Source organism: Heterocephalus glaber, unplaced genomic scaffold (assembly GCF_053883595.1).
Source record: "Heterocephalus glaber isolate CG9 unplaced genomic scaffold, H.glaber_assembly_v1.0 deba00000546, whole genome shotgun sequence".
NCBI lineage: Eukaryota > Metazoa > Chordata > Mammalia > Rodentia > Bathyergidae > Heterocephalus > Heterocephalus glaber.
The window spans coordinates 4,960,067-4,987,900 of NW_028258147.1; the positions used below are offsets into that span (position 1 = coordinate 4,960,067).

General features: G+C 34.6%; 1 protein-coding gene and 2 pseudogenes across 5 annotated transcripts in view; 1 reads left to right on the forward strand and 2 right to left on the reverse strand.

The window, feature by feature from the left end:
- The window catches only part of Mkln1 (muskelin 1), a 175,005-nt gene that overhangs the window by 29,152 nt on the left and 118,019 nt on the right, over nucleotides 1-27,834 (reverse strand). For all 4 annotated transcript variants that reach the window (XM_087204420.1, XM_087204419.1, XM_013076486.3 and 1 more), the window contains 2 exons: nucleotides 5,613-5,760; nucleotides 4,399-4,513 (listed from right to left, as the gene is read on the reverse strand). In XM_087204420.1, coding sequence (XP_087060546.1) covers nucleotides 4,399-4,513; nucleotides 5,613-5,760 — 263 coding nt within the window. The remainder of the gene's footprint in view (nucleotides 1-4,398; nucleotides 4,514-5,612; nucleotides 5,761-27,834) is intronic.
- LOC147829600 (uncharacterized) lies at nucleotides 5,769-26,675 on the reverse strand (annotated as a pseudogene). The gene is made up of 2 exons (XR_015448604.1): nucleotides 26,666-26,675; nucleotides 5,769-26,212 (listed from the first exon to the last, which is right to left on the reverse strand). The product of XR_015448604.1 is annotated as an uncharacterized LOC147829600 (transcript).
- On the forward strand, nucleotides 11,643-11,762 carry LOC147829601 (U4 spliceosomal RNA; annotated as a pseudogene).

Here is a 27,834-nt window from a genome sequence, read left to right on the forward strand (position 1 = left end):
TATATACTTGTCCCACCTCTTTCAGATCAGAGGTCAAAGTACTCAAATGCTAAAAACTGCATTTTTGTTTTGTTTTGGTGGTGGTATTAGGCCTCACACATACTAGGCAAATACTATTACTGAGCTAGAGAAGCAGTCAATGACTATTTTCAAAAGAGGAAAAATACCAAGAATTAAATTATGAAAAAATACTCTTTTTTATTGGTGTATATTAGCGATACAGAATAAAGAGATTCATTTGGGTATATAGGTACCTTCATACAACATTTTGATTAATTTCATTCCTATTACCTCCTCTCCTTCAACTTCTTCCCCATCTCTAAAAAGTCTACTCTCTAGTTTCCTCTAATCTTTTTCCTTTATTTAAAATTTATCTTTATATGTTTATATAAGAGAAAATATGCAATATTTAGTTTCTGAGACTAGTTTATTTCACCCAACATGATAGTTTCCAGTTCTACTCATTTTCCTACTTTCTCCACCCCACCCCACCCCAACTTCGGGACTTGCTAAGTACTTCAAACTGGTCTTTAAGTCATTATGTCGCCCAGACTGGCCCTAACTCACAGTGATCTTCCTGCCTCAACTTACCAAGTGCTGAGATTACAGGCCTGTGCCACCACACCCAGCTCCACTTTCATACTAATGACATGATTTTGTTCTTTATGGCTGAGTAATACGATAGTGTTTTTGTATGTGTGTATCACATTTTCTTTATCCACTTATCTGTTGATAGGCATCTAGGCTGTTCCCACAGCTTATTATGAATTACATCTACAAATGAGTAATTTTTCTCCTTCCCTATTTATATCCCTTTCTTTCTTTCTCTTGCCAAAATACCCTGGCTAAAGTTTCAAGTACTGTACTGAACAGAAGTGGTGAGAGTAGACATCCTGGTCTCATTCCTGATTTTAGAGGAAATGCTTTGTTTTTCTTCATCCAGTAGGACCCTAGCTGGAGATTTGTAATGTATCATTTTTATCAATTTGAGGAAAGACCCTCCTATATTTTCTTCAGAGTTTTTAAACTGAAGGAAAATTAAATTGTCAAGGGCTTTTTCTGCGTTTGTTGAGATGATCATGTGGTTTTTACCTTTTGTTCTGTTTACATGGCACACTAGATTTGTGACCTAGATTTACTGACATGTTTGAACCATCCTTGTATCCCTCTGGTGAAACCAACTTGGTCAGAGGGTATGATCTTTTTAATGTGTGGCTGAATTTTGTTTGCAAGCATTCAATTAAGTTTCGTACCTCTGTTCATCAAAGATTCTGATCTTGGCATCAGGGTAATGCTGCCTTTGTAAAAAAAAAATCTGGAAGCATTCCTTCTCTTTCTGTTTCAGAGAAAAGTTTGAGGAATATTGATATTAGATCTTTCCTAAAAGTCTGGTAAAATTCAGCAGTAAATCTACTGCATCTTGGGCTTTTTTTCACTTGGCAGAGTGTTTATTATTTCAATTTCATTGCTTGTCACTGATCGGTGTAGATTTTTTTATATCTTCTTGGTTCATTTTGATAGGTTATATGTTGTTTTTTTTCAGTACCGGGGATTGAACTCAGGTCCTTCACACTGAGGTACATTCCCAGCATCCTCCCCGCAACTTAATTTTTTGAGAAAAGGTCTTCCTAAATTGCCTAGGCTGAGATTATTGGCTATTATAGGTTTGTGATCCTCTTGTCTCAGTCTCTGAGAGTGCTGGGATTATAGATGTGTGCCAACATGCCCAGTTCAGCCAGTTTTGCTGATGTTCACAATCATAGTTTAAAATTTTCTCTTAGAACTGTTTTCATTGTATCCTGCAGATTCTGATATGTCATGTTTTCATTATCATTGCTTGTAGGAATTTCAAAATTTCTTCCTTGAAGAAATTCCTTGCCTTCCTTGCCTTCAATGACGCACTGTATGTATTATTTAATTTCCTATGTTTGTGTAGTTTCTGTCATTACTTTTTTTTTTTAAAGTACTAGGGATTAAATCCAGGGCCTATGCACTAAGCTATATCTCAGCCCCATTTTTGAGACAAGGTCTCAATAAATCACTAAGTTGCTCAGGCTAGGATCAAATTTGGGATCCCCTTGCCTCAGCTTTTTTTGTTTTGTTTTTTGAGACAGAGTCTCACTACATAGTTCAGGCTGGCCTTGAACTCACTATGTAGCCCAGGCTGGGCTCAAACTCACGGTGATTCTTCTGCCTCAGCCTCCCAAGAACTGGGATCACAGCTTTATGCCAATACACCTGGCTTCTATGGTTACTTTCTGATTTCCACTTTCTGTGCATTGTGATCTGATATGATGCATGAGATTATTTCAATTTGTATTTATTAAGATTTGTTTTATAAGGGCTGGGGATTTAGCTCGGTGGTTCCAGCACCTGCCTTGCAAGCGCAAGGTCCCAAGTTCGATCCCTGGTACCAAAAAATAAAAAATAAAAAATAAATAAAAACCTACCGTAAGTGCTAATATAAAAAACTTATTTTAAAAAAAAAGATTTGTTTTATAGCTTAAAATACATTTCACTTTGTAGAAAGTTCTGTGGGCTGCTGAAAATATATTTTGCTGCTGTTGAATGGAACACTCTGAGATGTCTATTAAGTCCATTTGATCTATACTGTATCTATAGTGTACTTTAACTCTGATTTTTTTTTTTTTTTTTTGGTCTGGTTGACCTATTTATTTGTGAGAATAGGATATTGAAGTCACCTACTAGGACTGTATTGGTCTACCAGATCTTTTATGTCAAGCAGTGGTGTTTTATTGGTATGCATTTATCACTGTGGTGTGATGTCTTTGACTCCTGGGATGGTAGCTAGAAGGGAAATAGCTGAGTCAAATGAAATTTCTATTTATAGTTTTTTGAGGAATATCTATACTGACTTCCATAGTGGTTGTACTACTTTACATTCCCACCAACAATGTGGAAAGGTGCCTTTTTCCCTGTAGTATCACCAGTATTTGTTACTGTTTGATTTTTTGATGATGAATATTCTTTTTGGAGTAAGATAGAATCTCAATGTTGTTTTAATTTGCATTTCTCTGATGACCAGAGATGTTGAACATTTTTTCATGTATTGGCTATTTGTACTTCTGAGAAGTGTCTATTCATTTTAGTTGCCCATTTTTTGACTGGGTCTTTTGTTTGGGGGACATCTGACTTTTTTTGAATTCTTTGTAAATTCTAGATATTAGTCCTGTTCAAGAAGTAACTAGCAAAAGACTTTTCCCATTCTGTAGGTTGTCTCTTCACTTTATTGTTTCCTTTGGTGTATAGAAGCTTTTTAATTTGATATAATCCCATTTGTTGATTCTCGATATTATTTCGTATACAACTGAGATTCTGTCTAGAAAGTTCTTTCCCATGTTTATGTCTTTAAGACATTTACGTATTTTATCTCCCAGCAGATTAAATGTTTTGATTTTAATATTTATAACTTTTATCCATTTTGATTTTCTTTCGGTGCATGGTGATAGCTTAGATTGAATCTTCTGCATGTGTGTAACCAGTTTTTCCAGCACTAATTATTAAAGAGAGTATCTTTCCTCAAGCATAAGCTTTTGTCTCCTTTGTCAAACATCAGATGACTTAATGTGCCTGGGGTTGTTTCATCCTGTTCTGTTCCACTAATCCAAATGTCTGTTTTTGTGCCAGTACCATGTTGTTTTTATCACTGTAGCTTCATAGTACATCATGAAATCTGGAATTGTGATGCCTCTTGCTTTGTTTTTATTGATCAGGAATGTCTGTGCTATTCTCGGTCTCTTCTGGTTTCACATAAATTATAGGATGGTTTTTTCTAGTTCTGTGAGGAATGCTATTGATATTTTGATTGGTCTTACATTAAATCTATTCTTCTGACTAATTTTAGTTTGAAGTCTTTCTAGGATATAAATATAGCTACTCCTGACTGCTTTCAGACTCTAGCTACTTGGACTATCACTTTCCATTCTTTCACTTTCAATCTGCATTGTGTCTTTGTAGATGAAGTGTGTTTTTTGGAAGCAAATCTTGTTTTTTGATCCAACCTGCCAGTCTGTGAATTTCACTTGAAGAATTAAGAACCTCCTCATTAAGTGTATTTTATAGAAATGTATGCACTAATTTCTGTCATTTTGTTGTTTTTCTAGTGTTTGATTCATTCCTGATTTTTATTTGTTCACATACGGTTTATCCTTTCTCTTGGCCCCTTGGTTGTGACTATCTTCTTCTTAAAAACATTTATTATTTTAAAAATTTTTAGGGAGAAGTGACATTGAATGCCTGTTACACATTCTACTAAATGTTTGCTATGCATTATAACTTTGTATTCAAATCCATTTAAAAACAGTCAGAAACAGATATTCAGAGATTCCTGCATATTTCAGGCCATAGAAAGTTTATAGGTCAAAGTAGTTAACATACCTTGTGTAACTCATCATAAACAAGCTGATGGGCAAATCTTGGACATGGTTCTTCCTCTTGTAGACTTTTACTTGGATTATCTTTTGCAGCTTGATCATTCTTATAGACACAAGACCTACAAGACAGTGCTTTTAATTGCCAATTTCCAATTACCAACAGAAAAGATTACATATTTGTTCACATCAAAGACTAAAGTCCTGCTAATGTTCATAAAATAACTTGAATTTGTTAGACCTGAGTTCTCAAGTTCTTTGGATAGCTGTCAAATAGTTCCCTTTAAAACAACCAATAAGACACAAACAACACACATGCAGGGTCAAATTGAAGGTCAAAGAAATGCTATACTGTTTATTCACAACAAAGTGATACATGGTACAGTGTTCTGAACATAAGTAAATGTCATATTTAGAAAAAATTAAATTCCTTAATTGTTGAGCACTACTATCCTTTACTGAATGGAGTATGTTCTGTGAAGTGTTTCTGTTCCTTAAAAATATTCACTTATGCAGCAATCATAGAATGTGAGACCTGGATCCTCTAGGCCAGTGTTTACTAAAGCAAATCATGCAGTAATAGTTCTGTGAGATACTCTGTGAGAAAGGGTCCTGGTTTGGAAACAGTAAGTACTAATGCCCCCAATCTGCTCTAGATACACCTTATCATAAAAACTAAGATCTGGGACATTAAAAAAAAGCATTATTTCCTTGTTCATGTATCTACTTTGTAGCAATACAAATGACTCCCTGACTGAGAACTAGTTGAAGGTAAAATTCCATTTAGTCAACATCACTGTACATAGGGGTACCAATTCTGCTTATGATACTTATTTTTTTTAAAATATTGATTTCTTGGGGTCGGGGATTTAGCTCAGTGGTTCCTCCACCTGCCTTGCAAGCACAAAGACCTGAGTTTGATCCCCAGTACCAAAAAAATATATATACATATTGATTTCTTTTAATATTGACCTTTAAATTTACAATGTAAAAAATTAGTATAAGCCTTCCATTTCTCTCATCTTTTGCACTAATATTCCACTGGGAAATTTGATAGGATTAAATATGTTTATATTTCCTTAATGTTTTTTTTTTGTTTTGGTACCAGGGATCGAACTCGGGACCTTGTGCTTGTGAGGCAGGCAGCGTCTCTCATCTTTTGAATAAACAACCTCACATAAATATTACATTGGGATTGCCACACAGACAAGAGTTCCTTACCAACTATTCCTCACAATGTCATAAATCCAGAATGAATTTCTGACATTCTCTTCTCTCTTTTCCTTGTCTTTGCTGAGCCCAGATAAGACATGTATTTCATTTAGTTCTGGATCTATAGTTGCTCTCTGTGTGAATCCTGTCATTGGAACTATAAATTGAAGGAAAAATAAGATAACAATCTTAACATTAGATAGCAGATTAGTACTAACTCTTTAAAAGATTATACACCTTTATCCTGTTCTACGTGTCTACAATTCAAAACATAACTTGTTTTATTAAACAGCCAACTGTTCACTGTCTTCTAAACTCCAACTATTATAAGTTATAGAAAGGAAAAAAAATTGGTGGGATGTACTAAGGGAGGGTAATAGGGGGAATAGGTATGATCAAAATATGTTTTATGCATGTATGAAAATACCACATTGAAACTCAGTATTTTGTAAAATTGAGACACTAATAAAATATATTTTTTAAAAGAGAAAGTAAGCTCCACAAAAGCAGAGGTTGTTTTATTTACTATTTTCATCTCGGTGCCTAGAATAGTGTCTGGCATAAAATAATTATTCAACTATTTCTTCAAAGAATAAATCAACATCAACTACCAGAATGAAATTACAGAGAGCTCAGACATGTGCAATGTATTCTTTACCACCACATTCATACTGGCTTCACTACCTCAAATTATCTCGTTAATTAATCTTTAATCCTTACACATTTAAAAAATTCTTTAGGGTGTGGAAGAAATGGTTGTTTATTGAGTGTTCTTTTTAAAGGTACAATATCAAAGTTTTAAAAATAGTTCTCTAACATTATCCTATTTGTAAGATATAAATAATTTACAAATTAAAAACATCACTTTGGAGTTAACTTACTTGCAATACAGAAATCAGATTTGCATGTTCAAAGGTTTTTGAGGCCAGCTTCACAACTTAAACACTAATTAGTACTGGAAACAAAAGGGAATAAAGGTAGAAAATCTTTTTTTGGTCTAAAATTTCTCAATTAACTACGTGATTTCACACAAGAATAATTTTTGTGTCTCTGTTTTCCATCTAAAATTTCAAAATCCTTCTAGGTAGTTTACAGTCTCTTGATGCTGGAAATATCTGTTGAGAAGACTTAGAAGAGTGATAGGATGAAAGCTCTTCATAAAAGTAAAGATAGGCAAAGTAGGTGACTGCTGAGACACAGAGATCAAGCAAGAGGCTGTTATGATTGCAATAGAGTGGAATGGAAGCAGGCAGCAAGGAAATAATAAATAGTCCACATGGATAAAATCAACAAGAAAAGTAGGTATTCAAGCCCAGCCAGGACTACTTAGTAAGACCTTGTCTCAAGAAGGTGGGGGGAGGGGAGGTGAAAATGAAAAGAAAGATGAAAAAGTAAAGAAAAGAAATGAGAAGAAGAGATGTTATTCCTTAAGTGTGAAAAATCTCTGGACTGGCATTAACAGAGAACAAGACTAGAGTGTAAATTCGGAGAAGACAAGAATAAAGATGTTCTATCAAAATTTCTGGAGATATCAAAACATTTTTCTCTAAGAACACACACTGGCAAAAATCTCTAAGATACAAAATTTCTATTAACTCAAGTTTGTAGTTCCTTTCAAATATAGGAAAAATGTTTTTATGTAAAACATATTTGCATGTGAATAAAGTACAAGAAAACATACGCCAAACTACAAAAAATTGCTAGGGAAGAGAAAGTGTTGTTAGAGTACTTTTAGTTTCTATTATACAATAATTTCCCCTGCAATATATAATGCTTTTATGAAAAAAAGATTCAAATCAAAATACAAATTTCTTATGAACAAAATTTTAGATTAATAGAATGCTGTTATTTAGATGGATTAGTTTTATGGGCACTAAAAAAAGCTTCAAGTCATTTTGCTGTCACACTAATTATTAAACTAAAACTGGGTAGTGTTCTTTTAATAATATAGTATTTTAGATTGCTGGTAGAAAAAATAAAAATGAAAACATTATCTAACAAGATCCTAAAGCTGGGGAAAAGTGTTAATTCAAATTTATACTGAATGTAATTATGTTAGTTGGCTTTTTCCCTAAGTTTTACAAATTGCACTTAATTCCTGCTTTTATCCATTCTACAGTTATAATTCAAATGACATTTCAATAAAAACAAGCCAAAAATAAAGATTCCATATTATCTTCAAAGACAATCTAACCAAGAGATGGAGGGAGGAGGAAAGGAGGGGAGGGGACAAGGGAATGTAAAGAATTAAGAAGTGTTATGTTCATGTACCAACTCCCCACAACGAATGTAATTATTACATACTGCACACATGTACTAATAAAAGTAAAAAAATTAAAACAACAAAGGCAATCTAGATTTCTTGAAGAAAATATTAAATATCCATTGCGGTAATACTATAAATCTAATTTGTTACCTCCCTTTAATAATGCATAAAGAGGGAAGAAATCTTCTAATACAAATGCATAAAATCTCCACTAACTTTTATGCATTCATATTAAAATCACAATGAAGAGGGCTGGGGATTTAGCTCAGTGGTTTTGCCACCTGTTGCGCAAGCGCAAGGACCTGAGTTTGATCCCCGGACCCAAAAAAAAAAAAAAATCAATGCAGAAAAATCATATCCATTTCATACACACACACACATATATATACACATATATATATAATTCTGTCTAGCACTAGTCAGCATTTTAGACTTGAATTTTTACTAACAGAAGCTGCTTATGAAATACAGTATAAATGTTGGGCGTTTTGGTTTCAGATAGTGAACTAAACACAAACTATAATATTTCCCCTCTTTCAATCTACCAATTTAGTAGAAAAGATAACTGTAGTGAAAAGAAAATAGTACTAGAAGAGACAGTATATCATCAGGAGGTAAGAAATTTTGAAGAATCTTGAAAGATCGTAGGTAGGTTCATACGGATAAAAGAAACCACTGTCAAGAAAAAGCCCAATGCATCAAATATGGTACAAAGACCTAGATAACCAGGACTCCTATACAGCGTTCCTAATATATAGCATCCCATTCTCCTTACCCCATCACAGTTTCATTAGCTTGAATTTTGGTCCTAATGTTTTTCTTCAGGGAACAATAATTTCTGATTAGGATTTATCAAAGACTTGTAACATCTCTTAGATGTATTTCTGATTGAGCCCTGCTTCCAAGTGGTTTTCTAATATGGGTCTTTATATGGCAAACTTTATGAGACAAATATGCCTGAGAATATTTTATTTCATTCACATCTGAGAAGAGGGTTTAAATTATTTGGTTCAAAGCTGTTTTCTTTGGGTAGTTTTTACTTTACTATCTTTTCCCATTCAATATTGCTGTTAAACTGTTTGATAAACATCTATCTACTCTTTCTCTGAAATCTTTCTGAGTTTTCTCTATGTCTTTAATGTTCATATATATATATATATATATATATATATATATATATATATTTTTTTGGTACTGGGGATTGAACTCAGGACCTTGTGCTTGCAAGGCACACATGGTGCCACTGACCTAAATCCCTGGACCTCTTAATTACATTCTAACATACCCAAAGTATGCAGTTTCCCTTTGTCTAAATTGGTATCTCATGAGTTCTTTCACCAACTGAAGCCTTTCATCATTTTGAATTCTGGCATATTTACCTAAATTATTTAATTATTTTACCTTCTTAAATTTTTATTTTTCTCTCTCCCCAGAACTCCAAGATGTTGGCATTTGTACAACTAATCTCCATATCCCTCAGTTTTTCTTTTGTATTTTCTATCTCTTTACCTTATTATTTCTCCTGTTTCTTTCTGAAAGTGTATATCAAATCTTTCAAATGATTGACTCACTCTGATCATCCTGTTTATATTTGTTTTATTCATTTCAACTAAATTTATCTAATATTTCTATTTGATTCTGATCTTATGATTTAAAGATCTTATTTCATCTTACCACTATAGTATGTTCCCTTGTATCTTTAAGTACAGTGTATTGATTATTTTCATAATTTAGAGGGTTTTGTTTTTGTTTTTAAATATCATACCATGAATTCATAGGGAGCAGGTTCCAGCAGCTCAGGCTCCTTTCTACTGCTCCTCACAAAGTGTATTTCCCTGTGTGGAGCAAGTTTGTGCTTCAGCTGAACTCAGGTACCTTTCTCTTTGGTTTCTGTTTTCTAATCATTTTCCTCTATGCATTTCAGAAAGCTATTTTGGCTCTTAAAAATGCTGGATATGCTCAATACACACATTAATTTTCTTGGCAGGAATCTTGCCCTTGTTTATAAAAATCTCAACTGAATAGTACTAAGCAACACTACAGACTCTTCTACTTTTGCTACAGTAACATTTGTGTGGTATTCCTTTTTCAACAATATTGTTCCAGATGTGTACAAAACCATTTTTCTTACAGATTCACATATATTTCACTAAGGGAATAACTCCATAGTGCACAGTAACATTTTTCTTGTAGATTCACATGTATGTCGCCAAGGGAACAACTCTATATTTCCTAAAAGTCCTAGAAAACATACATCAGTGCCTCTTCTCTTTCCCTTGTGTTCATCGTTTCAATGAATTATTGAAAGATGGAGATTCTGGGCAAAAGCCAATCATATTTATTTTAAATTCTTGCTGTATTCACTTTAATAGCTCTGCTTTAGATCATGTAAATTATAAATTTACTGATTTCTTTTTAAATAGTTGTAGTCCTCCACCGTCTCTAGTTATGTTGATCCGTGAAGCAGTGTTATTCAGGGAGTCAGCTATTCTGAAAAGATATACTGGGAATGGCTGAGGTCAGGCTTGAACTGACATCAGTACCCTGTAACTTTAAGGAAGTGGAGTTGAAGAGCCATAGGGTAGTTAAGTGAAGGCACAAAGAACCAGTTTATCCTGAGTGGTATCATGTTCTTTGCAAGGATTTCATACTTTAAACCTTTGAGGTATGTAGGCAGCAGTTTCTCCAGACTAAAGGGAGAAGAGAAGAAGAAATGAACTACTGAGAACAAATGTCAGTTCAGCTCTTTTTCATCCACTCTGAAGCCAATAGGGTTTCTGCAGTGTTGTACTGTTACTCTGGATTCTGATACCAGTGGAATGGGTTGTTATTAGTTGTTTTAACAGTGAAAGGATAAGAATTACCTCCAGGTAACTTGGGGGCAAAAGCCTTCAGACTCACTTGAAATGATTTCCTGGAATGCAGCTGCCTCTCAGTTTTACTCCCCCAGGATTGATTTGAGGTAAAGGAATTAGCAGCCTGTGTTAGTTTGCTACTTTGGTGAAGAACAGTACTTTTTAATTTTATAGCTTTCTACATCATTTGAACTTGGTTTATTAATTATGTGTATTATATTACTTAAATAATTATATAATCAAAACAAAACTGGTAGAATGGCATTATTAAAATAAAATGGCATTATCAAAAACAAAAAAGATCTATAAAGGTCAAAATAAAGAAAGAAGCTATCATTTATAACATGCTATACCTATTAATACATATTAATTTTCTTTCCAAGAAGAAAACAAGGTCATCTTATCAATTTAATATTGTCTAATGGGTAACGGGGTGAGGGGAAGGGACAGGCAATCTGTGACATACATGATTTTTTTTTTTTGAGTAGGAAAATTTATTTGGGAATAGGAATGGGAAATAAGAATAGATCCTGAGAGAGAGGAGGGGTCCCGAATGCGTTGCCAATAAGCCCACCCACTTCTCAAAGGTAGTTTTATAGAGCAAAGTCACGAGGGGTGGGTAAAAATACAGGATTTTAAAAGCTTTTGAATTTAACTGTCAAAAAGCTTGATGGAATGCCAGAAATCTTAGCAGTCTTTATAAATTGACTCCTAAAGAAAAATTACTCAAGCAGATCAGTAAATGAGATAATATGTTAATCACAAACAATTTTAAAAAGACACTGTCTGAGAAAACAGGGTAAGAATGCACAACAAACAACTGCTGACAATCTTATTATTAGAGTTTTTCTAGGAAATTACAATGATAATCCTTCAACTTTACCATTTCTTCTTTTGGCATCTTTATTTCTTTCTTTGAGTTTTGTGCAGTGGCAGTATTGTAGCCAATGAGTTATATCAGAGGCACAATTATTGCTAACTGAAAATTTTTCTTTTAGCACCTTTTTAAACATAAAATAATTCAGGTGTGGCAGCACATCCCTTAATCCCAGCACTTGGGAGGCAGAGGCAGGAGGATCCTGAGCTCTAGGCCTGCATGGGGTACCTAGCAAGTTCAAGAAGAGCCTGGACTATACAATGAGAACCTGTCTCAAAAACAAATAATCAGTCAATTAAATAAGCAAACTAAAAACAAGATAACAGCAATACTTCTGAAGTCCTTTTAAGGCCTGAGGAATACACATTATCACATTAATTCATGAAATAATCTCACCTCTACTTTGCTTCATGGTCCAAAGCACATATTTGTTATTAATTACTTTAGCCAAAGCACAGAAAAAGAACATTTTCAGAAACTACTACAAAAATACAAAATTTAATCAAAAGAGCTCTCCATGAATTTGGTATTTGTTAGAATATTTTCTGGTCCAAGTTACAGAAAACCTCAAGTGGATTAATTAGCTCATGAAACAAAATTTTCCAGGTAGACAGTTTCAGGACTGTCTCAGCAGTTCAACCAAATCATGATGCTAGGTTAACATCTTTGAAATTTTCTTACCCTTCTCTTTGTTTTTGAAAGTTGATATCTTTGGCCAGCTCTAAGCATCATATTCTTTAATGGAGCACCAAACGCAGAGATGGAAAGGATTCTTCTATCATCTATTTTCATTAGAGGACATTTTTCTGAAACCTCCTCTAGCAGACTTTCCTATGCCTCACTAGAAAGAACTGTGTCATATGGGACAAGAGTAAAGTGAAATAATTTGCTAGAGGATAATAATGACTGGTTTTAACTAACCATGATCTATATCCTGGGGCTGGGCAACCTGCCAATACACAACTTTATGGTTTGGCCAATGGTTATTAACAGACAAATAACAGGCACTGTCACAATCCTATCTTCTAAATTTTAGATATTTTAAATATTGGAGAGGACCCTATAAGGTCTAGCAATAACTCCAATTTAAAACTTCTATTATTTTACCTAAAGTTGGGTTTCTGCCACTCATTATTTTTTGTAAATTACAACTACCTTTTTTTTTTTGTACCGGGAATCGAATTCAGGACCTTGCCCCTGCAAGGCAGGCACAGTGCCACTGAGCTAAATCCCCGGCCCTACAACTAGCTTTTGACTTTTAAAAAAATAGTATATTATTGCTCTATCTCAGTTGTATTAATCTACAAAGAATCTCATTAAATGGACTAACCACAATTTATTTAATTGTTGGAAAATCAAATAACCAAATAAGCTAGTGGGCAATTAAAGTTCTTTCCATATTTTTTCCTCTTGCAAATAATACTGCAATAAATATCTGTACATTTTATTTTTAAGGCATCTATACAAGTTTGGGAGTAGGATAAATTTCTGGAAAAATGCTTATTCGGGGATATATATTTTAATAGCGGTAAAGAACCTTTTGAAAAGAAAAGGCTACACCAATTTACATTGGATCCAGAGTACAAGAGGTTATCTGCTTCGTCATGATAATACCAGGGAGTGTTCTTTTAACTTCCATTTAAAAAATTATGAACAAAGCTGAGCATCTTTTTTTTTTTTTTGGTGGTACTGGGGACTGAACCCAGGCCTTTCCACTGAACTGTTACATCTCTAGCTCCCCTTTTTGAATATATTTTTATTTTGAAACAGGATATAAGTTGTTGAACTGACTAGGCTCAAATTTATAATCTTTCTGCATCAGCCTCCCAGAGTGCTGCCAAGAGTGGTAAAACTGAGCATCTTTACATGAGTAAATTTTACTGACTACCCTAATTGGTACTTTCTTTGAGATATTTATTCATGTCATTTAGCAATGTTTTACTCAAGGATTATCCGTTTTTTGTTGACTTATAAGAGACTGATAGCAAAGTGGAATAAAATTTGTCCGTAGGATACTGTCTAGTTGGTAGTTGGTCATTTATTATTTGATACTCATATATAGTTTTATTGATTTGCAAAAACTCAATCTTTATATGACTTCCGAGTTTAGTGGCATGTTTGGAAAGATTTTTTTTCCCAATCCTAGATTATTAAAAACAATTAGTATTATAATTTTACTTAAGTATAAAACTTAAGTGCACATGAATTTTCTGTGATATATAAAATATATATTTTCTTTGATATATAAAAGGGATCTAGACTTTCTTTTAAAAATGCTAAATCTAAAAATGCTAAATGCTAAATCTTAAGTGATGTATTGATGATATTTTTGTATAATCTATTTTTCACCTCTGACTGGAAATGCCATTTTACCATATAGTATGTTTGGGGATATTTTTATACTATCTATTCTATTCCATTAATTCATACTAAGATACAGTTTTATCGGTATCTGATGGTACCTCATTCTCTTTTCAAAAATTATCTTTAGTGTTCTTACATATTTTTATAGATGAATTTTAATTCATTCATAGTTACTATCAATTTTATATTAAAAATAGGAAATACTCTCATAAGCTTGTAACTAGCAAAATTTCTACCCTAATGGGATAGAAAGGGGAAATCATTATTACTAATAATTTTGAGAGAAAAAAGATGATAATCTGTTTTGATCAGAAATAATGGCACATCAAATATAAAAGATACTAAACAATAACCACTGAAGCCTAGTTCCATTGAAAATAAGTACTACTATTCCTTCCTCAGTAATATACTAATAATACCAAATCACTCATTTTAGAGTCACCTCTATACTGCTGACTTGGTCTTACTCAGTTAACTGGTGAAATTCTAAAAGGAACAAAACCATAAGAAATGTATTATTATACTGATTTTGAAAAAAGTCAATAAGCATGATAGGCATATTCTTTGGACCAAAATTAAAATAAAGTTTTCATGAAAATACTATATTTATAGATAAATCAGATCTTGTAAATGTAACTCAAACAGCTTTCATCTTAGTTTCATAGACTGATAGCAAAGAGGAATGAAATTTAATTATCAAAGTTTTGGAGCTAGATGAAGCCTTATAATCAACTTGTCCAATCTCATTCTCAGATGAATAATGAAGTCCTGAGAAGTTATATAATTTTGTCAAAGTTGCAGAGGGATTAGTGCTGGACCCAGAAGAACAAAAACCAAGGCTTCACATTGTCAGTTTCCTATTCTTTCAATTACACCAATCTGCTACAGTGATTAGAACAGATTGGAATAAACATGGTAGGTGTGGGAAAGTGTTTACAGAACTTAAGGAACAAAACAAATATATAACTACTATAGAAGAGGGATCAGCTTTTAAGATTTGTGTATCACCAATGCTTGACTTATCATCAGGCAAACGGTGAACGTTCCATATATATTTCTTACCTCAAATGAAGAGACATGAAAAGGTGCTCCTAATTTAAGAGACTGAGCCTCTACAGCAAAGCATAAAGCTCTGGTAGTGTGACAGATCTTCTAAACATAATTTTCAATTAATGTTAAATACAGAGCTGACATATGGAGAGTATGCTAAATCCTTTGTATTCAGTCTTAGCAGCAAAAGTTATTCAGAAATAAACCCAAATTTTAGGTACGCTCAATTTTGATATAATTATGTGTTAGACACAATGCTAATAATTCCCTTCTAAGCAGCTGCCGTCTACTGATTTAAATTATAATTTCCTTCCAAGGATAGCATAAAATTGTACTCTAGTTAAAAAATGAAAGAGTAGAAGTTTCTTCAGATCTGAAGATGTTAAATCTAATATATTTACATAATTATAAAGAGTGATGATTTAAGATTTTACAGTATCTGACCCAAGATTATAATAAGCTACAGCAATTTTACTATTAGAGATATCTCTAATTGGTAATCTCAACAGTTCAAATAAATTTGTTCTATGACTTCCAACAATACTACTTGAAACTCACATTGTGAATATACTTTTAATCAAATAACCCACATTAGTGAATCATAAACACAGTAATTGCATGGTAAGTCCATCTCAAATTATAGTAATTAACTATAGTAAAAGCTTTAGAAGAACAGTTAATAAACACAGAATGGTTAAATAAGCTAGAGAGTATCTACATAATGGGTAAAATTGTTGCTTTCTATGAATATTTAGTAATGTGGGAATTTAAATAGTATCCTGCTTCATTCTTCAAAGAATTTTTCATGCCTTACAAAATAAGTGGTAAACCGGGCGTGGTGGCACACACCTATAATCCCAGCACTGCAGAGGTTGAGAATGGAAAATTGTCATGAGTTCAGGGCTAGTCTGAACCACATAGCAAGACCCTCTCTCAAACAATAAAAATATAAATTTAAGTGGTAATTCAGTAAGATAAACTGAAATTTAGGTATAATTTTAAATGTGAAGTAAAAGTAAGTCTGTGGGAGAACAATACAATATACCATGGTTCTGATGTGACTTTTTTTTTAATAGTCTAACATAATCCAGTAAAATTTTTAGAAGATCTAGAGTACAGAAAAGACTGGATGCTCTTTTAAAAATCCTGAGTAAAGTATGCATATATATATATTTCCCCAGAGGGTTTTTTGTTTTGAGAAGTAGTGGGGATTGAACCTTCATGCATACAAGGCAAATTACAACTGAGCTCTATCACCAGCCCCTCCCAGAGTCTTGAAAAGTAGAGTCAAAATTATAGCAAAGTCAAGTTTATAAAACCATATGCTTTAATTTTTAACCTGAGTTTGAGGAGTTAGAAAAGAATTTAAGGAGACAATGACTACAAGCTAAGTAAGATGTGAGAGGTAAACACAAGTTAGCTAGATTTTGGAGGTGGAAGGGAAGGGGAGAATAGCAAGGGGAAAGCCCCAAATCAACAAAACAATGCTATCTATAAAGATTAAATATTCAGTGACCATGAAACAAAGAGTTGGTGGCAAGAGGATGTAAAGCTAGGGCCTATCACAAAGGAAACTAAGTAGGCTGAGTTTAGATTTAAAGGCAAGCAGAAGGGATCTGAAGTAAAGAAAAACCACAAGATTTATATATTTTTTAAAGATAGTTTCTTTTAGCATTAATCAAAAAGTAAAGTCAATTTACTACTTCTTCCTTTCCATGCAAAACTAAAAGCTCCAGGAAGATAGAGCCAGGCCTTATTCACAACTGTATTCCTCGTGCTTATTATCTGGCATTTAGTAGGTGACCAAAAACTACCTGTTGAATAAATGTGAAAGCACATGGTTTTGTTCATAACTGGTAATACAGAATACTTATATTTTGCTTGCAGTGTGGAGAATGAGTTGGGGAAGTGATAGAGTACATATGGAGAAAAGACTAGAGACTGAGGCCAAACAGATGATGACAGCCCAGACTAATACACAGTGAAGCAATAATTCAAATGAGAAAAGATGGAGCAAAACTGATATGATTTGAAAGGGAAGGGGAAGTGAGAAGGTTAGGAGAAAGGAAAGAAGGGAAAGGAAAAAATATGAGAAAAGGAAAAAATGGAAACAAAGTCTTTGTAAATAGGGAGAGGTGGAGAGGTTGAAGGGAGAGCACGGGAATGGGGAAAAAATAAGAACCAAGATACATCATGTAAACACACAGTTCCTAATGATGAATGTAACTATACTGTATACCTAAAATGTACCAATAAACTTAAAAAAAAAAAAAGAAAAAGAAGCATCCAGGTAGGCTTGGAATGTCCAACACAGAAGAGAGTTATTGAAAACAAACAAACAAAAAAACTGATATGATTTGAAGGTTACTCCATAGATCAATACTACTTGAGGTTAGTATTAACCCTTAAATGCTTAGTGTTCCATTTTTGGAATCCTCATAACAATGGAACATACTAACATTTTTTTCTCTTCAAATTCTTGTTCCTTAAATTTTTCTAGGTAACATATATGAATTTCACACAAAAATTCAAAAAACTGCAATATTTGCTATGAAGAGTTAACATAGTCAGGCTTGGTTGCACATGCCTGTGATCCCAGCTCTTGGGAGGCTGAGGCAGGGGGACTGCCACGAGTTCAAGACCCACGTGGGCTACACAGTAAATTCAAGGACAGTCTCAAAAAAAAGAGCTAACATCCTCTTGAGAAAATTGAGGCACCCAACAATAACATCAGACCAAACCAGAATCCACAGAATCCATCTGTACTCTGAGAGAAGCCAGAAGCAGGCAAACTATTTTCCTTAAAATTTAATTTTGGTCATTTACAAATGCAGAAACAAAGGCTGAGATATTAGGTAACCTAGCCAAGATTACTTGACTGAAGACTGAAATAGGTCCTATAGAGTCAGAATAGTGCTTCTCAGACCCAACCACACTGTTAGAATCCTTTAAGGGAAAGAAAAGAGATGAAAGGGAATAGGGAAGGGAGCAGAAAGGAAGAGAAAAGGAAGAGAGGGAAGGAGTAGGATAAAGATGGGAAAAAAAGAAAACGGCAAAGTGAAAAGAAAACAATGTCCAATTCACTCTAATGCATCAACAGAGCCACTGAGGTCCCTCAATTTCAAGGGTAACTTTAACAGTTACCCAGTAGGGTGGGTGGGTGAGCATGTGTGTGGGTGTAGGTGTATATGCATACTAGAGATTGAACCCAGGGCCTTTGCAGTGAGCTACACTCTAGCCCTTTTTAAAAATTTTAAAATTATGAGACAGGGTCTCATTAAGTTGCCTAGGCAGTACTCAAATTGTGATCTTCCTATCTCAGTCTAGTAGTAGTTCTAGCCAAATGTTCAACTCTGCTCCAAAACAAAAATTCTCAAAACAATACTCACTGTACATATAGCCATTAAACAATGCAACTCACAGGAATATTGTCAAAATTAACCACTTGGAAAGTATACATCTAGACAAAAGAATGATATTTTCAAAACAAATTAGATCAAGACACACTGAGCTTTTCAAAAATTTTCTTTAGAAAAAAACAAAACAAAACTTCCCTTAATAACTAGACATCTATTCCTCTCTAATCTCATTTCACTCCAACTTTCCTTTTCCTCTCTTTGCACCAGTCCCGTCTGTTTCTGGAACATACCAAGTTTTTTCTGGCATTGAGAACATTTCACATGCTCTTCTATCAGTCCTTCATATGATAATTCTCCACTTCTCATCTTAAATCTTAAAGATAATTTGCAGTTTCCCAACCTACTCTAATTGGTATCTCCATTGGCAGCATCCAATTTATTTTCTTCTCAATATGTAGAATACAATTGCCAGGTTCTGCCCACTAGAATGTACGCCCACCCTCTAAATGGTCACATCTTACCCCTCAGGTCCACAGCTGAAATCCAAGTGCTTGAAATAATATTTGGTACATAGGAGACAATGAAGTTTGAGGGGAAGGAGGGAATAAGAGAGGCAAGCATAGATGCTAGCAGACAATTATCAAATATAAATGAACCTGTTTTTACTGTAGAATAATTCATCAAAAACCAATTAAAGGGCCCGGGATTTAGCTCAGTGGTTCCACCGCCTGCCTCGCAAGCGCAAGGTCCCGAGTTCCATCCCCAGTACCAAAAAAAAAAAAACCAATTAAAATTTGAACACTGCACAGCAAAAATATCAGTAATTGGCATATTCTGGCATATAGCAGTAATGAGGAAATGAACCCACTTGTCTTTTCTACTAATACCTCTGGTTCAATAAAACCATAATGATGAAAATATTACAATTTAATGTAAATTTTAAAATAGCTAAAAATAAAAGTTCCACCAAATTTTACGACTAGAAGGAAATACACAAAATGTTAATACTGTAGATTCTCTGAATGATTTGATACTCCTCCCCCATAATGAGCAATTATTACTTGAATACTCACAACAAAAACTGAACCAAAAAGAACAGTTCCTGCACTTTGGTAGCCTGAAGACTTATAATAATCAATTCCACAAATGACTTAACTCATTTTTTTAAGAAGTTATTAAAGTATACTTGTTACAGTGAAATTTTTTTTTTTTGTACTGGGGATCAAATTTAGGACCTTGCGCTTGTAAGGCAGGTGCGGTGCCACTGAGCTAAATCCCTGACCCTACAGTGAATTTTTAAAGCTAGTTATCTGCCACTACTATTCTTTGCCACTTTTTTCTCTTCAGTATGGTGGAAAGAAAACTTTGTGCTACATGCAAACTTCTAAACTTTAGTTTTATCATTATCTAATTGTGTAATGCTGAATATATTACTTAACCTCACTGACTCAATTTCTCTCAACTTGTAAATGAGAATAACACCACCAATTTACATTTTCTGGCATTCAATAGGGTCTAAATAAAGAGTAGCTATTATTACCCAACAGAACGTTATCTACTAGCTAGACTATAAACACCCTGAGAGACATCTATGAACTTCTTGTTCCAGAACTGTTTCCTTAGTTTAACACAGTTAGCATATTTTACATTTCAATACATTTATCCTATCAATTATCATGTTCATTATATTTTTCAAGAAGAGCTACATTAGGATTGTAGGAGAGATCTTACCTAGTTCCTTCTACTTATTTTAACAAAAAGTCAGAATAACTTTTTTTTAATATGTCAAAGGTTAAATCATACATTGTACCTCCACTCTATCCTATGGTAACAGAAAATAAATGAGTAAACAGTGAGACAACTTTAGATGGAGGGGTAATACTATCAACCATTAGATCCATATTTCTAAATCATATCCTTAAATATCTATTTTAGACATCATCTAATAAATTCCCACTTTAGTAGATAAAAGTATGTACTGTACTTATACTATCCTAAACTTTATCTCAATTTTTGGTTTATTTTATTTTGGTGGGGGGGGCATTATTATGGTTTGACAAATACTGCTCACTTTTGGAGCCAAGATATTTACTGTCATGATGCTTCCTTTCTTATAATTTTTTTTTTTGCTTTTTCCATTATGTCCCCATCCTTAATCTTTTGTATCAGATACTATTTACCTAATAGCTTTTATTCCAAATGCTCAAACATATCTTTTGAATTTTTTTTTTTTGGTACTGAGGATTGAACTCGGGTCCTTGCACTTGCGAGGCAGGTGGCAGAACCACTGAGCATTTGAATGTTTTATTGAAATTTTCATTTTTGGTGAGGAATAAAGGGCTATATTTCTATGTCTTCCTGCTCCAATTTGAACTGGATGCTCATCAGGTTGGCTGTTATTTCATCTTGGATTGATCCTTTATTGCTTTCTTGTTTTGGATCTTTTCCCTAGATTCTAGGGAAATGTTTCCCTTTTTGCTATTTTTACTTCTTTTTATTATTTCACATGGTATAGAAACTTGCTAAGAAAGAGTGTATAACAGGCATACCATTTTTATAATCTTTTGTAGCAGACACTGGTAACTGCACAATCAACAACCATTTCTAAACCCCTTTTGTGCACAACATGAAGGCTGAAAAAGTTAAATATTTGGTTTCCCAGATTCTACTAAAGCCAAGTTTCATAGTTCTGATCAATGAAATCTATACAAAATCCCCCTGAAAGCTTTATGGGCAAATTCTACTTTTTCTTTTTCCCCCCTACCAGAACAAAGGAATGATGTCTGAAGTGCTTCAGACAAGTTGCCACAATCAGCCTATAACCTCATGCTAAAGACAGTATGAAAGAAAGAGGGGTGGGAGGGAAGAACTAACCAGGGACCTTGGTGCCATTGTTGAATCACTGTATCAGTTTCAGATGGTCTACTCTGAATTTCTTCTGTGAGAGAAATTATTTCCATAATTGTTTGACCTATTATTTAATGAGTTTTCTATCACAAGCAACCAAACATATTTCACTGATTAATGTTCCATATCTTCCCTCTTTCATTATTTGGCCAGGAAGAGAATTCCAGGTTGATAGTAACTTTTTCTCAGAATTTAAAAGACCATTTCCTTATTACACCTTCTAATATTGCTGAGAATTTAGACATCTAAGTCCTGTTCCTTTGAACAGCATCTTGTTTTATTTACTCTATAAGCTTTTAGGAGCTTCCCTTCATACTGAATATGTGAAACTGTAGAACACACAATAATATGCCTTCAGGGTAGGAGGATTGTGGGTTTTTATTTTTTTTAATTTAATCTACTGATTTTTGTAGGGGACCATTTATAATCTGGAGGTCAATACTTTACAAACTGAGGAATTTTTCTAGTATTCACTTTATAGTCTTGTCTCCTCTGTGTTCTTTGTTCTCTGTTGTTGGAGAACCTCTTATTAGTTCAGTAGTGAATTTCCTGGATTAATTTTTTTAAGGCCCTTCTTTTCTCAAATTTACCTCTATCTCTCTACTTTTGAGGAGATTCCTATCGTCGATCTTACAAAGCTTTTTAAAAACAAAATTTATTCCCTAAAATCTGTTTCTTTATCTCTGCTCTGTCACTCCATCCTATTATCATTTAATGGATGTAGTCAGTCAGTACCTTTTTCTCTAAGAAAGGTGATCGTGATCACTTTTTTAATTTACTTGTGTTCAGTACATTATTTTAAATTTAGTTTTTGTCATGGCCAAGGCCAAACATAGAAGACATTTAACTCACTGTACATTAAGGGTAAAGAAATAAAAAGTTAAATGAAGTCTGTGTGCATATAGTAGCCAACACAGTAAGAAGTACTGGGGTTTGGACCTGGCCATTGTAATGGGGAATAGGCAGCAGGATCAGCCATTTTATTTTGGTGGCTATGGTGAGGAATACCCCTACTCCCCCACCCACCCACTCCACCCCCACCCCCACTAGCCCTCTGTCTAGCAGGAAGGATGGGAGTAGAGTCCCTAAAGTTAAAGTACTTCATATGTCTTTTTTGGTACCAGAGTTCGAACTCGGGACCTTGCGCTTCCAAGGCAGGCAGCGGAACCACTGAGCTAAATCCCCGGCCCCACATGTAGTTTTTACTTTGGTGCTTTTAAAAGAAAAAAAAAGGTTTTCTTCTTAAATATGAACAATTTTAATAAAAAAGATTTTTGTTAGTTTTGTTTTAGAAGAAGACTGTATCAACACAGCATCTAGAAATGATGCCTATGAGATAGGTGCTTTTATTCATTTTGCAAAACAGCTAATAATAAAATGTCCTATTTTACAGCTAAAATGGTAAAACAAGCTGATTTAATTTCTAACCCTATTACCCAAATTAGGCATTTTAAACCAAAAAGCCTTAATCAGAGTCACTCTACTGGGTATAGTAATCACAAGAAAAGCAACTACTATGTAGGATAACTGTGTAAAGTGTCAAAACAAGACACTTTTGAGAGTGAATGAGGTACTCTTAGTAATTAGGCCACAGAAATATGCATAAATTGGGCAAACCAGTCACCCTATTACTAAGAGAGTAACTCCTTTTTTTTGGTACCAGGGATGGAACTCAGGTTCTTGTGCTTGCAAGGCAGGAGGCAGAACCACTGAGCTAAATCTCTGGCCCGAGAGTAACTTCTTAGATGTTAAGCCTATACTTTTTTTTTTTGGTATCAGGGATGGAACTCAGGACCCTTGCACTTGCTAGGCAGGCATGGCACCACTGAGCCTATAAACTTAAAATATTTTTAATGTAATAGAAGCAGATATTAATTAAGTAAATTTTAAAAAAACCCTCTTCTATGAGATTTTTAAAAAATTTTTCATAAAATAAGAATAACAATAGTTAATATACTGTGTATCATGATCTTTTTTATTTTTTCAATGTTGGCACTAGGTTTCTTTCATGGAGAAAAATCCCCTCCCTTAAAAAAAAAAAAAAAACCACATGATTCTCCCAGAAACCACAGTGACTGGCACTTTTCATTTCTCAATTATTATAGCATACAAAAAGCAACAGAAACATACTAAAACATATCCTCATAGCCCTTAAATTAGCAGATTTAAAATTAACTCTTGAAGCAGTATTTTGTTATTTTTGATTCAAACTCTATTTACAAATTAAGTTACACTTATAAAGATAGCAACATTTCTATTATAGTAGTATAGTAAGTTATTTTACTATATTGTGGTCTTATATCTGTATATAAAACTTTTTAAGCTGTCTTCAGTAAAAATCACTTTGTCTTGCAGTACGTAATTTATCCATTGAATTTCTGAACCAGTTTTCTCTTTTTGTGCTTTTCTGCTCTATTTTATTGTACAAATGGCAAATGCCTTTGGAATGGATACGGTCTAACACTGCTCTCATTTTTAAAAAAAAACTTATCGGGCCGGGGATTTAGCTCAGTGGTTTTGCCACCTGTTGCGCAGGCGCAAGGACCTGAGTTTGATCCCTGGTACCAAAAAACAAAAAAAACCTTATTCATAAAAAGGTAAAGTATAAGAAATTATTAGTAGTCTAATCCTTTGGTTCATCATTCAAAAAACTCAACCAATCTAATTTACACATCGTTGGTAATTCGTCTTTTTGGTTAAAAACAAATCCACCACGTAGATTGCTAATTAAAATCCAACACTGCTTAAGAAGTACCACATTCCCATTCTCATCTCACTGCTCAACGATGCCACTGTTCACAACTGGTTTGACATGACACAGGACACAGTAAGGTGCGAGTGGATGGTACAATTAGAAACAAATACTTCAGGACTGGTTTGTTTTCCTGCACAAATCCTAAAATATGTACCATCTTCAAGATAAAATAACATAAGAAATACATATACAAACTTTTTAAATTTACATCATCTGAGCTGCCAAAAAAGATTTTTAAATTATCAATTTTTCCCTGTACACTAAACTACCTCTCATCCTAAGTTCAAGAGAACTTGGGTTCAAAATGTCCCAGCCTTGTATGGAAGGAAAGAGGATAAACAGTCTCCTTCCTGTTCTCTCTCGCCCTAACATAAGACAAAAATGAAGATCAGATGTTTACAGTACTGTAATCTACTTATTACCAACAATCAAAATTTAAAAAAATAAGCCAGAAGACCACTGAAACAGTGACTGGATGAGGGAAAAGGCACTTGCTGGGGCAGAGAGCAGCGTCTCAACCCAGGAAGCAGACAGGAATGTCTGGACAGCAGCGGAAGACACAGGAGGTTAAGACCTGGTGGTGACGTTCTACACAGAAGTCAATGGCATGATTGACCTCATTTTTGTTTGAATCTAGTCCTTTAGCAGCATTCATATCATTCTGTAAATTCTCCACTGTCTTTTTCATGTTCTTCAGCTCCTCTTGGTGCAGAGTGGCTCATCTGAGACGTGCTCTCGTTTCATCATCATCTTTTTCATCATCCAAAAATCAGATGGAACTAACTCTGTGTACTGCACACTCACTCCAGGGGTCATCAGAGATGTCATTTACCAGACTCTCCAGGGCACCACAATGTAGTAGTTCTCTTGACAGGTTCTGAAGGTAGCTGAGGAAGTAAGACACAAGATCTTCTCTCCTGTGGTGTAGTCTGTATCCGTCTGAAAGTTGAGCAGAGGCTGGAACTGCTTGTCAGACAACCACAAAGCCTTCAGCTTCAAGGCGGTCAGTGATAATGACAGATGCAGTAACCTGTTCCCTGTTACATCTAGGACGTGAAGTTCTGTCACCTGTGACACCTTGGCAGGTATCTGAGTCTGTTGTCCTGCATGCAGAACACAGTGAGGCTGCAGCACTTGCCAATCTCTTTTGGTAAAGACACTATAATTTCTGTGTGCATTCAAGTTGCTCAACTTAAGTTTTCCAATGCTCTTAGGTAATGTCAGGAGCTGACTCTCTGTGAAAATTAGCTCTATGAGGCTGTCACAATTCCCAATGTCAGGTAACTGTGAGTCCACCCTGATCCACCCTCAAAATCGATAGCTTCTTTAGTTTTCTGATGCCATCTGGAATTGTTTCCAGTAAGTTTTGGGAGATTACTAAATCTGTTAATGAAGTCAGGCCACTTATTTCTTCAGGAAGTCTTTCAAGCTATTTTCAGAGACATCTAAGAACAGCAGGTTGTTCAGATTTCCTATTTCCTGAGGTAATTCTGATAACTGATTTCCATCCAACCAGAGATAAATGTATGAGAGCTCCGATTGATTCTGGTAAATTACATATATCATTATTTTCTAAATCAAGTCTTCTAGTCTCCATAGCTGGGTAAAAGAGTCAGGAAGATATGTAAGAAGGTTCTCTCTTAGTTCCAGTGAAGCCAGGTTATAAAGATTGCCAATATTTTCAGCCAGACTGCAGTGAGATGTCATTTACAGAGAGATATGTTAAATTCTGTAATTCAGGAAAGCTTTCTGGCAACCTAGTCAGTGGGTTCCCGCTGAAGTCAGCTATCTGCAGTGCTTTACAGAACAAGATGTTCTCTGGAATCTCTGGGATATCATTTTAAGACATGTCTAGTTCCACCAGCTGCATGAAGTTTGCAATTTCTAGAGGAAGCTGCTGAATCTCATTATCACTAAGTCCAAGCTTTTGTAATTTGACCAGCTGGAAAAACTGCTTGGGCAGCTCATGGAGTTGGTTGGCGTCCAGCAGCAGCTCCTCCAGGCTGAGAGTAATGGTACACCTCCTTGGGCACGCACACCAGTGAGCAGTGGCACCTGTCCAGGCTCTCCACAAGACGGTTGCACCACCACAGGGGGATGCAGTGGAATATCAACACCCAAGCAAGCCGGCGCAAGCCAGTGCCTGGCCATGGACCCTGGGTCCCAACCTGCTTGGCTCACTCCACCCGCAGCCAGCTGTGTGCTGGTGTCACAAGGGCCTGTGTATCATGATCTTAGAGGAATGGCCAAAATGTTACCCAGAGTACAAGTCATAGATAAAAGACTCTCTCTTATAAATAAGAAACAAAAGGACAAAACTATCTTTTCAATGAACAAAAGAAACCAGCAGTATGAATAAAACTAGAAAATATTTTTGAACAATGGAATTTGGAGAATTATTTGAACTTCGCCTTACTTTCTATTTATCTATCTTATATTTTGTACATAGTTTTTAGTTTATCACATAAGAAAAATCACACAATATTTAAGCCTGTGTGCCTGACTTATTTCACTTAACATTATGTTCTCAAGTTACATCCATTCTGAATGCTTCAAGTTTATCTTTGTTTATGGCAGAATAGTGCTCCATTGTGTTTACACATAACACTTTCTTTATCCATTCACCTACTGATGGCCATATATACTTGTTTCCAGGATGCAGCTATTAGAAATTGTGCTGCTATAAACATGGGTATGCATTTATCCCTGTAGTATGAGGACTTTTAACTCTTTTGGGAAGATATCTAGAAAGAAGATAGGTGGGTCAAATGGAATTTCTATTTTTAGTTTTGAAGAATCTCCACATTAATTTCCATAGTGGTTGTTCTAATTTATATTCCCACCAACAATGTAGAAGAGTTCCTTTTTCCCCAGATTCTTGCCAGCATTTGTTATTACTTGATTTTTTGATGGACATTCTTTCTGGTATAAGATGGTATCTCAATATAGTTTTGACTTGCATTTCCCTAGTGGTCAGTGATGTTGAACATTTTTTCATGTGTTTATTGGCCATTTAGAGTTGTTCGTTTTTGTTTTGTTTTTTGTTTTTTTGGTACTTTTGAGACAGTGCCTCACTATATATAGTCCAGGCTGGTCTTGAACTCACTTTGTAGCCAAAGCTGGCCTTGAACTCCAATAATCCTCCTGCCTCAGCCTCCTGAGTGCTGGGATTACCGGTGTGTACCACCATGCCTAGTTTATACTTCTTTTAAGTGTCTATTCATTTCAGCTGCCCATTTTTTGATTGGGTCTTTTAGTTTGGAGAGGGGGTTCGAATTTTTTGGTTTTTTATATATTCTAGATGTTAGTCCTCTGTCCAAGGAATAGCTGGCAAAATTTTTTTCCCTCTTCTGTAGCTTGTCTCTTTATTGTGTTGGTTGTTTCCTTTGCTGTGCAGAAGCTTTTAAATTTGATATGATCCTATTTGCTGATTCTTGGTATTATTGCTTGTACCACTGGGGTTCTATCTGTTCAGAAAGTCCTTGCCTATTCCTATATCTTCAAGAGTTTTCCTTATTTAATCTTATTTAATGTTTTAACATTTAGATTTTTAATTCATTTTGATAGTTTAGTACATGGTAAGATATATGAGTACAGACTCAATCTTCTGTACGTGGATATCCAATTTTCCCAGCACCATTTATTAAAAAGGCTATCTTACCTTCAGTGTATGTCTTTTATCCCTTTGTCAAAGATCAAATAGTTGAATGTATCTGGGGTTGTCTCTGCTTCCTCTATTCTGTTCCATTGATCTACACACCTGTTTTTGTGCAGGAACCATGCTGTTTTAATCACAAT